The 17,027-nt window shown below is 47.4% G+C and overlaps 2 protein-coding genes across 7 annotated transcripts; both read right to left on the bottom strand.

Moving 5' to 3' along the window:
- Positions 1 to 30: 30 nt before the first annotated feature.
- Positions 31 to 12,224, bottom strand: LOC133918240 (uncharacterized). 4 transcript variants are annotated; one of them, XM_062361998.1, is made up of 9 exons: positions 12,023 to 12,224; positions 4,453 to 4,557; positions 4,071 to 4,157; positions 3,930 to 3,980; positions 3,753 to 3,846; positions 3,511 to 3,595; positions 3,256 to 3,419; positions 3,134 to 3,170; positions 31 to 273 (listed from the first exon to the last, which is right to left on the bottom strand). In XM_062361998.1, the coding sequence occupies exons 1-7, from the start codon at positions 12,152 to 12,154 to the stop codon at positions 3,263 to 3,265; spliced, it is 711 nt and encodes a 236-aa protein (XP_062217982.1). In that variant the 5' UTR covers positions 12,155 to 12,224; the 3' UTR covers positions 31 to 273; positions 3,134 to 3,170; positions 3,256 to 3,262. The 4 variants fall into 4 exon arrangements, with proteins under 4 accessions (XP_062217982.1, XP_062217985.1, XP_062217984.1 ...); XM_062362001.1 differs by having other exon boundaries at positions 3,511 to 3,571; XM_062362000.1 differs by lacking the exon at positions 31 to 273 and having other exon boundaries at positions 3,089 to 3,170.
- Positions 12,225 to 12,645: 421 nt separating this feature from the next.
- On the bottom strand, positions 12,646 to 16,148 carry LOC133918243 (phospholipase D delta-like). Of its 3 annotated transcripts, none has more exons than XM_062362007.1 (6): positions 15,058 to 16,148; positions 14,842 to 14,958; positions 14,536 to 14,730; positions 14,139 to 14,408; positions 13,953 to 14,018; positions 12,646 to 13,822 (listed from the first exon to the last, which is right to left on the bottom strand). In XM_062362007.1, the coding sequence occupies exons 1-6, from the start codon at positions 16,048 to 16,050 to the stop codon at positions 12,836 to 12,838; spliced, it is 2,628 nt and encodes an 875-aa protein (XP_062217991.1). In that variant the 5' UTR covers positions 16,051 to 16,148; the 3' UTR covers positions 12,646 to 12,835. The 3 variants fall into 3 exon arrangements, with proteins under 3 accessions (XP_062217991.1, XP_062217990.1, XP_062217989.1); XM_062362006.1 differs by having other exon boundaries at positions 12,646 to 13,816; XM_062362005.1 differs by having other exon boundaries at positions 12,646 to 13,816; positions 14,536 to 14,958.
- Positions 16,149 to 17,027: the final 879 nt, after the last annotated feature.

Below are 17,027 nucleotides of genomic sequence, written 5' to 3'. Positions count from 1 at the left end.
GTAATGGAATGATTCATGCTCTCATGCTGCATTGCATCTAATGAATCAACGAACGGTACATCTGTGCATATTCATAACAGTTGGGGCGTAGACAGACTGGATCGCACGCATGCTACCACCTGCTTTCTGTTTTGCTTGCATAAGCTATTCATAGTACAATGCACGCTGAATCACGGCAAAAGTTCAAAGAAGCATCCTTTGGGATAAAAGTTCGAATGGATGGCTTTACATGGCATTGCTCCTAGAATTACATACTTGTATGCAGAGGACCAATGTGACGCCCATTCAAACTCGCGGCCCAGCCCAATCTTCTGATGTCGGCCCAGCTAACGCAGCCCAGCCCGCTCCTCCGTGTTCGCTCGCTGACAGTCGGGTCCCACCTGTCGGCGCCTTCGTCTCCACCGCGCCGCGCCCGTGCTCACGCCTGCGTCGCTCCCGCAACCGCCTCGCGCCCGTACTCTGATTTCGCCGGCACGCCCCGCCCCACGCACCCACGTCCACGCATTCAGTTGCGCGCCCTCGCCTATTTAGCCCCGTAGCGTCACCATCCCGTCTGCCTCACCTCACCGAGAAACCGAACACCCCCACCGCCGAGCTCGCCAAGCAATCCGCCGCGCTCGAGCCGTCCCCACCGCGTCTGAGGGCACCGCCAGCGTTGCCGGAGCGTGGAGAGTCCATTTCACTGCTCGCCGAAGCCCCTCCGCCGCCGGAACCGTGCTCGCACCGATCGCCGGTAAGCGCCGCCGCCCCCTCGCCGTCATCAGCGTTACCCGACTCGTTATTCTGTCAATTGATCCTCTCTCCGGCACCGCATGCTTCCCAGGGAACTCCTCCGACCGTCGATTTTGCTTCTCCATCGTCGCAGTCGCGCTTTCACCGAGCCCCGAGCTCCGCCGTCGCGTCTTGCCGTCGTCGACCACCGCCAGAACCTTCTCGGCCGTCGATAAGCCCTCGGTGAGAACCCCTGTGCACCCCTCTTCATTTTCCGCCGCTCTCTGTAGGTTCTAGTGGCTAGTAGCGCGAGTTAGCGTGTCTCCAGCGAGATTCTGGCGAAGCCCGAGGCGGCGCCGCCGCCCTCCGTCGTCGTCAGCCCTGTTATTCCCCCTGATCAACCTCGGCCGTCCAATCTTAGATGAGCGCCCCAGATTAGAAAGCCCCGTACCCCTTCGCTAGCCAGTTAGAAGTCGCCACGTGTCCGCTTTAATATAGTCAGCAAGCCAAGCCACGTCAGCACGCCATGTGGGCGTTCCTGTCCTACGTGGCAAAGCAATGTCAGCCCTAGAGCCCAGTCAGCCGTCATGTCAGCCAGTGACGTCAGCATTGCTCAATAAATAGAGTTTTCAGTATAAAAATAAATTAAGTTATTCTCCGAAATTAGGTAAACTTGCAGATAGACCCTTAGACTTTACTGTTTTCACAAAAAAGCCCTTAGATAGTTTTGTTTTATGCATTTAGGCCCCTGAACTTTAGGATACTTATCGATAGATCCTTGAACTTTGCACATAAGCCCCTAGAACCTTCTTTTTTCACAACTTAGTCCCTGCAACCCTTCAGAAAAACCCCTGTACAATAAAACTAGCGTAACTTTTTCATACAAGCTCCGATTTAGGTGATTTTCGCGCTCTCGAGATCGTAGCAGCGTGTACTTTCCTTTAATAGCCTTTTTAGAGTTAATTGCCCCTGTTTGGTATGTTGTATTTAGCTGTTTGTTTATTGCTTTTCGGTGTGTGCTTTGGCTTTAGGAGATGAGCAGAGTGTCAGTGTTCAGGACCAAGCTTTTGAAGACTTCGAGCAGCCTACTTTTGAAGGCAAGTGTTCTTGATCACTTTGATGCTATTATAGGACATTATAGTTTTATTTTCCTTAGTTGCATGCTTGTTCAATTATGAAATCCCATAAATAGGGTTTTACTAGAATTTGTGTGATCATTCCTTGTAGCCTCTTTTGGGTCTCGGGACATGAAAAGGGTAGTCATGCTAGTGCAGTCAGGGATTGGAATAATCATGAATTTTGACTAATGTCTATGAAACAAGTAATTGAGGAATGATAATCTTGTAGTAACTTGAACTAGGGATCCCAACTAGATGGCTAGTATGAGGTGGAGCTACACAGCAGGGATTGTGTACGTTCTTGTGTAGGATCCTAAGGACCGGTTCTTGGAGCCTGTAACCCGGCATAATAGCACAACCATGATGTCTATATGTGTACGGCCTGACTAAGTAATTAGTGCCCTTCATATTCTGTACGCACCAATGGTCGGTTAAGTGGCACAAGAGGGGGCCTCTGCAGTTGATGAAATCCCTGTTAGCGGTGAAATCTTAGTGGGTGCTTATAGATGTGAAGGTACTTTGTAACGGCCTTGTAGTGAGACCCCGGCTCTACACCCCGGAAATGTAAAGTAAAACGGGAATCACGACTCATAGGTAAAGTGTTCAAACTCTGCAGAGTGTAAAACTGATCGATCAGCCGTGCTCACGGTCAAAAGCGGCTTGAACTTCTCTATGATTAGATGGGAATCTTAAGGGTTGGTTTGGGCAGTCGGGTGGTGGTACTCTCGATGAGTCGGTAGCCGGATATGGGATATCTGGTGAGTCTGATAGTCGGATGAAATCCGATGAGCTATGCTCTTTATTTGTTGAAGTTTAATCTAGTAAATAGGTTGCTAGGTTATTTGAGTCTTATTTAGTTAGGTATAGTCACAGTAATCCCCAAGTCAACTTTTTCTTGTCATTAGCCTGCATATCATACTTTTCCCCCACTTGCTGAGTACTCTGTGACTCACGCTTGCCTTCTCCCAAACTTCCAGATGCTGCTTAGAAGGTGAAACTTTTGAGAAATTTCCGGACAATGATGCTGAATTCTAGAAGGAAGAAGGTGTCGTTTGAAGGCCATATCCTAGGCTGGTGTTTCCCCCGGACAACACCTGTGGATGGATGGGAGTTCCGCTGCCGTTTGAAGATTTCTTAGTATTTTTTTTCAGACCTTCGGGTCCTTTTGTATGAAATGTTTTCGTTATTTAAGACACAGTTTATATTATCACTAATGATGTCGCTACATGTATGAAAAACTTAATCCTGACATATATGTAAAATACATTTGACTTGTTTCCTTTAAAATCGGGTGTGACAACCAAACATTCCATTCCATTTCCTTGTGCTGGCAGTCAACTCCTGTAAATCGTAACACATGACACATAAGCCATTCTGAATCACGGCTACAGATTTTCTAATAATCGACGAAATGTTGTTACGTCACCTGAGAGTCATTTAGGTTTTTCCTTGTCTAGTGCAATTTCAACAAGCTGAATGTTTCCCTGTAGCGATGCAGCCTTGCATGATGGCAGGAAGGAGAAACCATCCACAAGTTTCAAACACTTCAAACCCCACTTCACCATCAAAAACTCGATCAGATGATGACCACTGCATAGAGAAAACCAACTGATTTATCGGAAATGAATGTAGTATGCCACACTTGTTCCAAGTGAAAGGGGATGAAACGATTCGTTGGGACCTGCGATTGTGGTATGTGGTTATGAACACCGCCCCAGGAGAATTTTCCAGGAGAAAGGTAACTGTCGCGAAGAGATCATCAAAATCTTGCCAGATAGATGCAGTGGTATGTCGGTCAGTCAAAATGATGAGAATACAAATGGAAATGGGCAGCCTGGTGAAGGCACAGGCCAGCAAATGATCATCCACATTTAAGAAATAACAGTAATTTACTAGACATGGTAGAGTAGACGAGCAGCTCACTTGCTGAATCGTAAAGCACATCAGCTCCAAGAATAATGTCAGGATGCAAATCGAATACCGGCTCATCCCAATCTCCCCAGGTAAGTCCTGATACCTGCATGGTTATGATCTAATTGTGAGCTCTGAGTTCAGATAGAATGTAACATGTAAAATTCTGTCCTCCAAATCAAACCATACAGTGCAGTTGGCATTATTGAGAGCGCATATTCTTCTGATGTTGTTCAGTACCTAGTCATTGAAAACAAAGAGGAAACCAATCAATACTGAAACACTGACAAGGAACAGCTAATAAGGATTCTAAGATGGGTTGGAACTAACTTCTGTATTATGTGCAATGTCTGTCAGTGTTACATCTGCTCTAACCTTTGCAGCTACTAATCCTGGTAGGGAGGTTCCAGCGCCAAGCTGTAAGTCATGTATGCAAATCAGAAATGAGTGTAAAACATTAATATCAACATTATTACTCTTCTATTTTGCATCAATAATCTCACCATAGATGAATGTGGGATTCCGTGAAGAGAAGAGACTTTTCAGCCTCATACATGGACTACAAAGGAACTGGGACTTACTTACCAGCTATTGAGCTAAGATTATTCAGTGAATTGCGATTTACACTTTATTGCAATAACAAGTGGACCACAAGTCCACAACGGTCATTGGCCGCGAACATTCAGGGTAGCATAAAGATGAGAAGTAGTACCTCAACAACTCTGGAGCCAGAGAACCGTGATCTCTGCTGCCACACGTACTCGGCCAGAATGACACTGCATGGCCAGACAAACATGCCATAGTCCTCTTCGATATTCTGTAAATCCAACCAAAAGCAGCTTGTCAGGACAAGACAATATGCAACAAAGCAAGATAAAGTAGATATCCAATGTACATAAGGAGGGGGCTCTGGTTGCAACAAAGCAAGACGGGATGAAACTGAAAAAGGAGGGGGCTCTGGTTGCGACAAGGGGGAAGGGAGCTCTGGTGAAAGGGCGATGTGAGAATCTCACCGTTCCGATCGCCGGTGAGCCGGCCACCGGCAACCACGCAGCCCTCCACGAAGCTGGTCCGATTCCAGGACACGTAGATCTTCACGCCGGTTCGACATGTCTCGCTCTCCCAGGAGCGGGACCCCGAAGTCAGCCCATGGCTGCCACCGACACCGGGCCCGAGCGAGCGAAGAACAGTGCCAGTATATTCCCATCTCGTTTCGCATCTGACGAGCCACATCCTCATTCCTCGCCAGTCTCGTTCTCCTCATCCTCTCCGCCTCCTCCATCTCTCTCTTTCCCTAACCCTAGATCGGATTGGGACCATAAGGTCGAGCATCTATGGAGGCGGAGTGCTAAGGTCGGGATGTGCGACAAGGTGGTGGTCCACAGCACGGAGGTGCGATCCAACAAACTCAAATCTTATGTCGTTCCCCTTCATGGTTCGGTCAAGGGATTTGAGTGATCAACGTTAGGAGGTGACACCAGATCTTTCGTGCGGGTGGTGAAAGATCCCCCTCGGGTGAGAATAAACATGGCTGATCGTGAGCGATTTGCGCCTCACCACGGTGGTCCCAACGCCGGTGGTTTTGGCCGCGGGCCTGGCCGCCATGGTGCACGCGGTGGCTTCAGGAGAGGCAAGGGCGGTAGAGCCAATGACCGCCCTCTGAACGAACAGGGTCAATGGGGGCAATGGAATCGGGAGAAACGGCAAAAGAGGCCTACCAACCAGGACAAGGATTTGTCCGAGGAACCCCATACCCAACAAGGGGAAGGTACAATGACCAATGAATGCGGTCAGGATCAGCAGCAAATCAGGGGGGGGGGGGGGGCATGAACGATGAAGGGGGTGACGACAATACCAACCAAGTCGGGGAGGATATAACAACTTAGGACTTCCCTCTGCGAAATCCTTGGGAGTATGTTGCCTCATTCTGCGGCTATGTTATGCCGGGTCCTGGGTTCTATTTGATCCCTGCTGGATCACGTGACGCCAAGGCCCGGGACTTGGCTAGTTGTGCCATGATCACTGTAAAGGAGGGAGTGGTTAATGCTAGACAAATTGAATCTGAATTCAGAACTCTTGCTGGTCCGAGTTCTACATGGAGATGGTATGCTAAGAAACCGAGTGAGAATCAATTCCAACTGAGATTCCCTACTGCTAAAAAAGTTGAAGAACTATCATTTCTTGGAAATGAGAATGAGGATTGTCCCAACTGCTATTATCAAGGTTAATCAATGAAACTCATCTATGGGGTCTAAAGGCCCTCTGGAAATGGCTTGGTTCAGAATCAAAGGCATACCTTTTGACAGAAGAGATGAATCCACTATCTGCTATATTGCCTCCTTGGTAGGCATGGGCGTATGGCATTGGAGGTGGACAAGGAAAATCTTGGGAAATCTGAATATGTTAGAGCCAAAATTGCTTGCAAAGCTATGAACAAGGTGCCAGCTGTGGTTGAGGGAGTGATTGATCTGCACATCTATGATTTCCTATTCCAAAGAGAGGTTACCCAAGAAGGGGCTACAAATACAGCTGGTAACAAATGGGTTTGGGTTAACAAAGATGAACCCGAACATCCCTCCCCTAAGAAACCCAAACCTACTGGTCATTTGGAAAAAACCAACATGAAGTTTATGGTTTATGGCTGATGCTCAGAAAACCTACAATACCATGTGCCCATCGCCCACTCTTGGGGCTGATGTTGGCAAAGGGAAGGCCGTTGTTACCACACCAAGTGATGATAAGGAAAATGATGAGGGCTTGTTAATATGTGACATCATTGCACCAAGTGGGGAGTCCTTGATGTTTGAGCAAACCAACATATAACCTGAAGTGATGGAAACCAGAAAGCTATGGGTTGTGCAAATCCCCTCGTCGGGATTAACAGTCATTAATGAATATGGCTCCAATTGGACTAAGTCCAAATTGATTCCTTGGTTGCTATTGAAGCCAAAATAGCCATTACCAATGGGCAAAAGTAGAATGCAATGGGTGCCCGAATTATTGAAGGTACTCCTACACAGACCAAGAAAATGTTGGAACTCCATGTGCTTAGAAATGTGACATCCGAAACTGATAAAGAAAGGGATGTTTCTTTAAGCATTGGGGAAGAAACACAGGAAGGATCTGCTTTGGAGCTCAGTCAGGGAGAGGTGGAGCAACAAAGCCAACCTGAAGGGGAAACTGTAGTCAGGGTTGTGAATGAGAATTCTCAAGTCCAACAGCAGCTGCCAACAAATGAGATGATGAATGAACATGTTGATACTGGCACTTAGACCAAAGAATCTCAGGAAGAAAAACCTCAGCAGCAAGATGTTAGTCAAGACCAGGAGGTTGTCAATGTCAGGCAGAGCAACAGACTCCAACAACAACAAGACAACAACATAATAGAAAGGAAGGCCACCCTCTTGTCCAAGAAGAAAAACCTTGAAGGTACATCCCTATCTGACTCTAATTCTTTTGCTATCCTTAATTATTTAGATTTGGTTTCTAGATCTATGGGGATAGGTATATCTATTTCTGTGAATGACATGAAAAAATTTGATGTCCTTAAGGATTTGGAGGTGGCAAGACATAATGTGAAGGTTATGAATGAAATTGGGGATCAAAATACTTTTGTTAGTGATCAAAATGATAAAAAAAAACCCTCCCCTTTGAGGAGCAACTAGCACTGATTTTGGAATCAGACGAATCTGACAAGGAAGGATTCCAGCTTGTTTCATCAAGAAAAAAGGAAAAGAAACACAAAAAATTGAGTAAGCAAAAGGAAAGTAGTAGTTCCAGAAGTGTGGTAAGCCAAACTCTTGATGGTGAAAGCACCTCTGAAGGAGATACCACCAAGATTCGCTTTGGATGGAATCTCATAAAAAGACCAGTAAACAAACTAAAATATAAATAATGATAGGTATCATTTGGAACTGTAGGGGAGTATCCAAAAAAGGAATGAGGACTTTCTTGAGAGAGCTGATTCAGGAACAACAAGCTGACTTCATTAGGTTGCAAGAAACTATGAGAAGAAATTTTGGGGACAGATTCTTTAGAAAAATTGATACTGAAAAGTCATATGCTTGGCACTGACTGCCCTCCTCTGGCAGGTCAGGTGCTATTTTGTATGGAATTTATGTTGACCAATTTGACGTTGATTCTTTCTCTTCTGGAAAGTTTCACACTCTAGCTAATGTGACAGAGAAAAGATCAAACAAGAAATGGACAATGGCCACTGTTTATGGCCCTGCCCAGGATGAAGATAAAGAGTAGTTCCTGCTTGTACTGTCTAACATTTGTCGTTCCAACAACCTTCCTCTGTTAATTGGTGGGAACTTCAATATTATTAGATTTAGCTCAGAAAAAAAATAAGCAGTTTCAAGAAAATAGAGTTAGTGATATGTTTAATTCCATTATAAACACTTATGAGCTCAGGGAAGCGTGGCAAATATACCTGGAGCAACAACAGAGAAGATCCAACTATGGAAAAACTGGATAGAGTCTTGATAACTAAAGACTAGGAACAAATGTTTCCCCTAACAACCCTTAAAAAATTGCCAGATACACATCTGACCATAACCCCCTTCTGTTGAACACTGGAGATGCCCCTACCAGACAACCAAAACCTTTTTATTTTGAATTGTCTTGGCTCTCCCACCTTGAGTTCAGGGCTAAAACCACTGCAATCTGGAGTAAAACAGTGATTGCTAAATCTTGCTTGGACATGTGGGTCATAAAAGAGAAAAGGGTCAAGAAATTTCTAAAAGGATGGGGAGACAATATTAGAGGAGAGACCAGGAGAAAAAAGAAACAACTCAATGAAGAATTACTGACCCTTGAAAACCTAGAGGAAGAAGATTTCTTAAATGAGGCTCAACTTAGAAGAAAATGTCATATCCAATCTGAGTTAATGCTTAGGTTGGAGGAGGAAGAAATCTACTGGAACAAAAGGTCAAACTCTAAGTGGCTCTTAAAGGGAGATAACAATACCGAATTTTTCTATAAAATTGCTAACGGTAGAAAAAGGAAGAATACTATCTTGTGCCTCCAGCAGGATAATAGGATTATTGAGGGTGATCAAAACCTTCTCCTTCATGCCACTTAATACTATAAACAACTTTTTGGTCATGGGGAAAAGCCCTTGTTCCATTTTGATGCTAACTGCTAGGGTGAAGATTAAAAAATTAATGATGAGGTCAATACTGATCTAACTAGACCATTCAGAGTTGAGGATGTGAAGCATGCGGTTTTCTCTATGGAGAAAAATACTGCTCCAGGACCAGACCACTTACCTGTTGAATTCTAATAGCAGTGTTGGGACATTATTTACCCTGACTTGATGAATATGTTCCATAATTTCTATGAGCATGATCTAGACATTTGTAGACTCAATTATGGGATAATTAAACTGCTGCTCAAACTAAAAGAGGCCAATAAAATACAGCAATATAGACCTATCTACCTCCTAAACGTTAGCTACAAGATTTTCGCTAAGGTGCTGACCTTGAGACTTGAAAAATACATGCACAAACTGATTGATCCTTGCCAAAATGCCTTTATAAAGGATAGAAATAATATGGAGGGGATAATGTGCCTACATGAAATCCTGCATGACACTAGAATCAAAAAGAAGAGTGGGTTGGTGCTGAAACTTGACTTTGAAAAGGCTTATGATAAGGTCAATTTGGGGTTTCTCTTCACATGACTTGAACAAAGAGGGCTTAATGACAAATGGTGCCATTGGGTGAGAGCAGTGGTCACCCAAGGTACCCTCAATGTCAAAGTAAATGGTAAAATTGGGCCTTATTTTCAAAGCAAAAAAGGTGTTAGGCAAGGGGACCCTTTGTCCCCCTTCTTGTTTAATATTGTTGTTGATACTCTTGCTAAAATGATTTCTATGGCAAAACGAAATCAGCTTATTACAGGGTTGATACCTCGCTATGTTGAAAGTGATATTGCTATTCTTCAATATGCAGATGACACAATTGTGCCCTTGAAAGATGATGTTGAAATGGCAATCAACTTAAAATTGCTGCTTTACAATTATGAAGCAATTTTTGGCCTCAAAATTAACTTTCAAAAAAGTAAAGTCCTCATAATTGGTCAAGAGGAGGAAAAGAAACCTTTCTATGCCGAAATGTTCAACTGTGCCATTGGCGAGTGGCCTATTAAATATCTTGGGGTCCCAGTGGCTACGAATAGGCTTCAGGTGATACATTGGTTACCTTTGGATGAGAAACTTATAAAGAGACTGAATAGTTGGCAAGGCCTTTCTCTTGGTGGCAGGACCACCCTGGTCAACTCTAGCATGAGTAGTGTTCCCATTTATCACATGTCCATGTACATCTTACCCAAAACTATTCATGCCAAGCTAGACAAAACTAGGAAGAAGTTCTTTTGGAAGGGAGGCAATTCTAAAAAAAAAAAGATATTATCTTGTCAAGTGGACTAAAGTTTGTAGTCCCAGAAAAAAGGTGGTCTTGGAATTCAGAATCTCAGCAAGCTAAACATCAGTTTGTTATGCAAATAGTGGTGGAAACTTGAAAATGAAAACAGGTTGTGGCAGCAAATTGTGGAGAAAAAGTACATTAAAGGGAAATGTATTGCCTAGTTAAAGCCTAACCCAAAGAATTCCCCTGTGTGGAACGATTTAATAAAGGTAAAAAGTTTCTACCTGGCTGGTAGAAAAATGAGGGTTGGAAATGGTACGAAAACTGACTTTTGGCGAGATGTTTGGTGTGGTGAGGTGTCTTTCATTAAAAATTTAAGAATCTCTTTGAGATTTGTAATGAGCAAAACATTTCTGTAGGTACTGCTGCCTCAAATGGAACCTGTCATATAGGAGATGGCTTAATGAAGATCTCCAATGTCAATCAAGTAGATTGAGAGATATTCTTATGACTTGTGCTCTGTCTCCTGGGAAGGATAGGCTAATATGGAATTGGGGGAAGTATGAAAATTTCTCTGTGAAGTCTATGTATAAGCATTTATGTAGAAACCAGAATGGGTTGCCATATAATATGATTTGGAAAGCCAAAATGCCTTTGAAAATCAAAATTTTCATGTGTTTGTTGCAGCAAATGCTATTCTTACTGAAGACAATCTCACCAAGAGAAAGTGGAAACGGGACCTCAAATGCATTTTCTGTTCTGAATCTAAAAGCATTAACCATTTGTTCTTCAATTGCACCATGGCTAAGTATGTGTGGAGTCTAATTGGAATGATGATTGGGGCTAACTGCCGGCCAACAAACATTAATCAGTACTTGATTTGGGTCAGTCATTTTCTTCCTGGTGCTGAAAAGATATACATGGTGGGCCTAACGGCTATTATATGGGCTATTTGGAGAATGAGAAATATAGTGGTGTTCGACAAAAAAACTGTTAGATCTCCAACTGAGATAGTGTGTTGTGCTTGCTCTTTTCTGCGTTATTGGGCAGGGCTCCAAGAGGGGAAACACCAGGACGTGCTGATGGTCGGGCGTCCAAACCTGCAGGATACGACGCTCCTCTTCCACGCCAAGAAACAGGAAGATGAAAATGTAGTCAGCCAAGCCGGTGCAATCATCAAGCTTAGCTAGTAGGATCAAAGATGGTGGGCAGTTCAATTCAAGAGACCGTCTGAAGTCGTGTTTGGTCGCTTTTAGGTGTCCAGTTGCATGTTTAGGCTCACCATACGTACATATTAATCTGATATATGTTGGTCCCCTCTGTTGGTGGTCTGATGGGCATGTACGTTGGTTTAGTTGGCGGGTTCTGGTTGGGAATAGCCCTAAGTGTTGTGCTGGTAATCTCGGATGTAGGTGCAGTATCTTTTGTTCTCGTTCCTATTCTTTGATTGTTGAGACATGTTGTAATTCCGTTGCCTCTGTGTAATGAAATTCGGGGACAACCCGTTGTGGAAAAAAATCCAATGTAAATAAGTGCAGGCACAGAACAGCTAAATTGTTGAAGGATCATTCACAGAATAAAAATTGATCAACAGACAGTACTAGAATTGGTATAAACATATAGTATGGAAGCATGGGTAAAATTAAAAATCCAAGCCAAACACTCCACCAAGGAACCAAACACCTTTGCGGCATTTGACCGAACAGTTGCCTGGCATTGCATCAAATCGCCATCAACAGCCGACACTAGCACGGTTCCTTGCTCGTCGCCTTGCTAGCCACGATCGAGCTTTAAACTCGCTGCCGCGAGTGTCCGGAAGAAACGCCCAGACCCAGCAGAACAGACGAACAGTGGTCCTTGGCTAGGTGTCCGACGCACGCGTGGGGAGGAACGAGCTGGCATGGCACATACCTCGATGATGTCCACGCGGAGGTCGTGGTCGCGCTCGGTCGCGGCGCCGCCGAAGTAATGCCGGGATACGGTGGTCATACGCGCGGGAGCGGCGACGCTCCGGCCGCCGGAGGCGGACGCAGTGCCTTCCATCGCGACGGCCTCTGGATTACGGCTCGACGTGAGGGAGGTCGAAGGAGGGTGGTGTGTTATTTACTTTTCTTTTTCGGACATCCATTTTTTTCCCATTTTGGGCGTCAGTCCTTTTATAAAACTTGACCATTAAGAGGTGAATTAATTGTTTTCCACTCTAGCAAATAACGACTTCTAAACAACATTCATTCAAACTATTATGTTAAAATATCATTTTTATCCTCAAAACACTCTGCTTTGCCATTTTAAGCTTTTTTTCATTGCCCAATGAAAAAAACTCAAAGTGGCAAATGAGAGTATTTATGTGAGATTCAGGTGGTATTTTAGCATAGCAGTTTGAGTGAATATCATTTAGAAAATTAACCTTTGATAGAGTGAAAAAAATTAATTAACCCATCGCTAAGGACATGCATGAGCTGAGAGTAGTAGACAAACTTTGTAATTAAATCATAATGGACTAGAAAGAAACATCCAAAGATACCGTTATGATATTGTAATATAATCAAGTAAATATAAGTCAATCAGTTAGAAATATATGTATTAACTACTGATTCGAAGACTGATATGAGTTGCAAGATGCAACAGGTCCAACAAATACATCATTGTTCATCTGTGCTGCGCTACAGGAGCAGCCAAAATGTTGTGTCGTCAACACTCTGTGGTCTGCACATGCATGGCCACCTACATTGTCAGGTAATCCGGCAGGTTGTTGGTGGAGCCGAGGACCCTCCCGCCGACGTCCGGGAACGTCTCGTGCCCCTGCAACGCCGCGACCCTGCCGTCGGTGCCGACGTGCACCGGGTACCTGATCAGGTGGCCCTTCAGCGCGCCCGGCCGCCCCTCGCTGGCCGTGTACCTGATCCAGTTTGCCCACGCGATCTTGTTCACCAGCCTGACGCAGTCCCGCGACTCCGGCCGCTCCAGCTCCGGCTGCTGCCGGACGACCTCCTTGCCCAGGTGCTCCTCCCACAGCGACATCCTGTACCCGTACACCTTGCCGCGGGAGTGGGTGGTGGTGTGGTGCGGCTGGTAGGCGCCGACGGCGATCTCGGTGTCGCGCGACCCGGCGAGCGAGCGCTGGTTGATGTTGGCGGAGCCGACGATGACGTACTCGTCGTCGACGATCATGCCCTTGGAGTGCACGTAGATGATGAACCGCCGGTGCCTCCGCGCCAGCGCCTTGGGGCTCGTGCTGCCGGGGTGATCAGGCGGCCATGCGCAGTGGTCATCGTCGGCCACCTCGTCGTCCTCCCGGTTGCCGAGGCAGCAGAAGATGAGGTAGTCCTGCGGGTGCGCGTCCTTGAGCCCCTGGGTCTCCATCTCTCGCGCGATCACCTTGTACATCATCTCCATCGTCTGCCTCTGCCAGAAGAGGATCTCCTGGGCCGGGCCGGAGGTCGGGTTCCCCTCGGGCCACATGGGGATGACGACGTACGCGGCGAACGGCTCCCCGGCCTTGATCTTGCTGGCCACCTTGAGCGCGATCTCCATGGGCACCAGGTTGCCGGCGCCCGGATGCCTGTAGGACGGCCACGCGTAGGAGGAGCCGATGAAGTACTGGTTCTCGATGTAGATGAACCGCTCCGCGGACCGGATGGCGGTGATGTACGCTGCGTGGATGCTCTGCTCCACCGCCAGGTTCTTGTCGCACAACAGGTGATTCTGCACCTGCATCATACGTATTGCACGACCCATCGATCGATCACCATTAGCTAGGTTCAATTAATTCATGGAAGCTTGATCGCTCATGCATGCCAACTGAACTGAGAATGAGCTAGCTGATGGAGAAGGACCGGACCATCTCTTGCGTCTCCCATGGACGTGGAAATCCCTTCACCGATCCAGAGTCCACCGACCGGAACACCTGCCAATGCAATTTAATTCTTCATCCGTTAAGTTCAGTTGGTCGATAATAAACATGATCGATCTGCTGTCAACTCAAATGATCTGATGATGATACGATCGATGTAATTGAAGTTGTTGCCTGAGCGTGCCAGCACTCGGGATCGTCCTCCGGCAACATATGCAGGCCACGGTCGCCTGCGCCTGCCTTGGAGGGGCTGAGGATCCAAGAGATGCGCTCCAGCTTGAGCAAGGCGTCGTCCTTCCAGTGCGACACCTTGCCGAACACCTCGCGCAGCTTCGTCGCCTTCCTCCACCGCTGCTCGAAGTTCCGCAGCACGTCGTACGCCGCCGGCCCGTCCAGCCGGCAGTGCATGTCGTGCCACGGCTGCCGGGGCCCCCTCTCGTCCACCTACACACATACAGATTGCAATTTTTTTGCCCTCCGTTGGTGTATGCATGTCGTCTTACATGTACACTGACAATCAACCATGTATGCATGCATGATCGATCGATCCATCGATTACAGGATTACGTACACCGAACGTGGGGTTGTAGACGTCGCCGTGGAAGACGGTGTGGAGATCGCGGAAGAGCCTGTGCGTGGGGGTGTCGTAGCGGCCGGCGCAGAGGTCGAGGCCCCCGAGGAAGGCCGTGATCCGGCGGGTGGTTTCGGACGCCGGCGTGTCGACGAGCAGGCACTTTTGGTGGTGCGTGTACAGCGTCCCGACCACCTGCAGGGGCGCAGCTGGAGACGTCCCACTCAGCATATATATATCTCGATCGATCGATCGATTGCAGCTACTGTAGCTAGGAATTGAACGAATTAGAAATGGCTTGCTTGCCTTCTGCTTGGCTATGCTGAGCTTGCTACTGGGGTAGCGCGGCGACAGCGCGCAGATCACCGACGAGTGCTTGAAGAATCTCTTCGTGTCCTCGTCGTGAGTTTGCATCACGCCTCTCTGCAAATGCATCATCCGGCCAGTTTGGTTTGCATCCATGCATCATATCCACCCGTGCGAGAAAGAAGGAAGATTTCAAGTTCATGTATCGATCATTACCGTCCTGAGGAAGAAGTTGTCGTGTGACGTCTTGTCGTCCCAGACGAGGAGGCAGACCCGGACACCCTCCTGGGACTTGTACTTGAGCAGCTCGCCCAGGTTCATGTCCTCCACAGCCACGCCGCTCAGCGCCTTCACCTCCGCCGCCTTCTTCGCCATCTCCGGAGACATCGCCTCCCGCAGCAGCCTCACCTGCGTGTACACCGACCACCCCACCACGTACACCAGGTGCTGCGCGCCCAGCACCGCCATGCACACGTCCTCCCAGCACCGCCCGGGCTCAAACACCCCGGGGACGCCCTCCACCTCGCCGGCCGCCACGTGCGCGTCCTGGTACAGCTTCACCTCGCACCCGCGCCGCGGAGGGAAGTACGCCGGGACGCCGCCGGAGCGCCAGCCTACGGTCCTGGCCGCCGGGATGAACGTGGCGGAGATGCGGATGGCGGAGTTGGGCTTCGGCGGGCCGCGCCCGTCGGGGCGGAGGAGCGTGAGCCATTCGGAGTCGATGGGCTTGTCCGCGGCCTCGAGGATTTTTTCGGAGGGGAGGGAGGCGGTGCCGATGAGGTCGGAGCCGAATGGGTCGGCGTCCTTGACCTGGAAGGCGAGGTGGGAGGCAGCGTGGGCGAGCGGGAGGAGGACGCGGGCCGACCAGTCCGGCGATTCGGAGTTGCGGACGACGTGCGTGCGAGCGAGCGTCGTGTCGGGGGGCCCGGGCACCACGACGGTGGCGTAGGGGTCGGAGGTCGGGAGGATGCGGTGGCCGTGCGGCTGGCGACTGTGACGGTGACGGTGGTGAGTGCTGTCATCATCATCACCGGACACCGAGCGGCTGGAACGGGGGCGGCTTGTAGTGACCCCCAGGTGGAGGCAGAGGCAGCGGAGGAGGGTGGAGAGGACGTCCATGTTGGGGAGGTCGCGTGCCTCGTGGATCGTGAGGTCCAGGTCGCCGTGGAGCAGCAGCACGGGCGGTGGCTGCTCGCCAGAGCCAGACATTGGAAGCCTGAGCCGGAGATGGACAAGTAGAGAGATGAGGTGTAGAACTGTAGATCGCCGTGTGGAAGGAAGAAGGAAAGGTGGGAGGGAATGCGATTCTTGGCTTGGCCCGCCGGCAAGCTGGCCATGGCGGGAGTTAGGATAGCATAATGGATTACGCTTTCCTGTAAAGGCGTAAAGCAATGCTCGATCTTGAACTGGAATTAGCTTTTCTTTTAATAAAGGAAACGGTTCGGGTCTTTTTTATCTTTTCATACATAAAGTCCCAATTCATTATTACATCATTGATTCGATATAAATGAAATAAAGGAAAATCATAGCATTAAATACATAGCCTATTATTAACCGACCACCCATCCTTAACAAAGATTTACATGGCCACCACCTTTAAAGAATTACATGTCTTCATAATACCTTACCTTTGTATTTTCTTTTGTAACAGCCTCAGAAACATGTATTAAAATTATAGAGGGTTTAAAAAAAAAATACAAATCATTACGATAGAGCTATATAAACTAAAAGATAGCAGCCGCCACTACTTACAACTTGGGAACTAGAAATATCTCCCCTTATCCTAAGCCAATTTCCCATTATATGGTTCATACTGTTAGATTTCGTGATTGACTGCAGTGCGATGCCGGCAAGCAGCCCCTATCGCAGGAAGCCAAGAAAATCGCCTCATCCGGCCGTAGTCGAAGTCTGTTCATGGATACCATTTAATTGGCACCTATTGAATTTGTTAAACTGGAATTAGCTAGCAGAAGAAGCAGGCTCATATCAACCCAGGCTCTTGATTGGATTGGATGATCCGATGTTGTCGTTTAATTTGCAGGTCAATGATTTATTTCATAGCATATCTGGCTACACGCGCCAACAGATTTATTTGCAATTCTGAAAAACCCTGCTCTGGTTTTCCATCCGAATTCCAGTTCAGATCTGCCAAGTAATATATAGTTTGGTGCTGGACCTTCTTTTCA

The sequence above is a fragment of the Phragmites australis genome, chromosome 5, assembly GCF_958298935.1.
Source record: "Phragmites australis chromosome 5, lpPhrAust1.1, whole genome shotgun sequence".
Classification (NCBI taxonomy): domain Eukaryota; kingdom Viridiplantae; phylum Streptophyta; class Magnoliopsida; order Poales; family Poaceae; genus Phragmites; species Phragmites australis.
The sequence above is the reverse complement of the archived record's forward strand: the minus strand, read 5'-3'. Positions and strand labels throughout refer to the sequence as shown.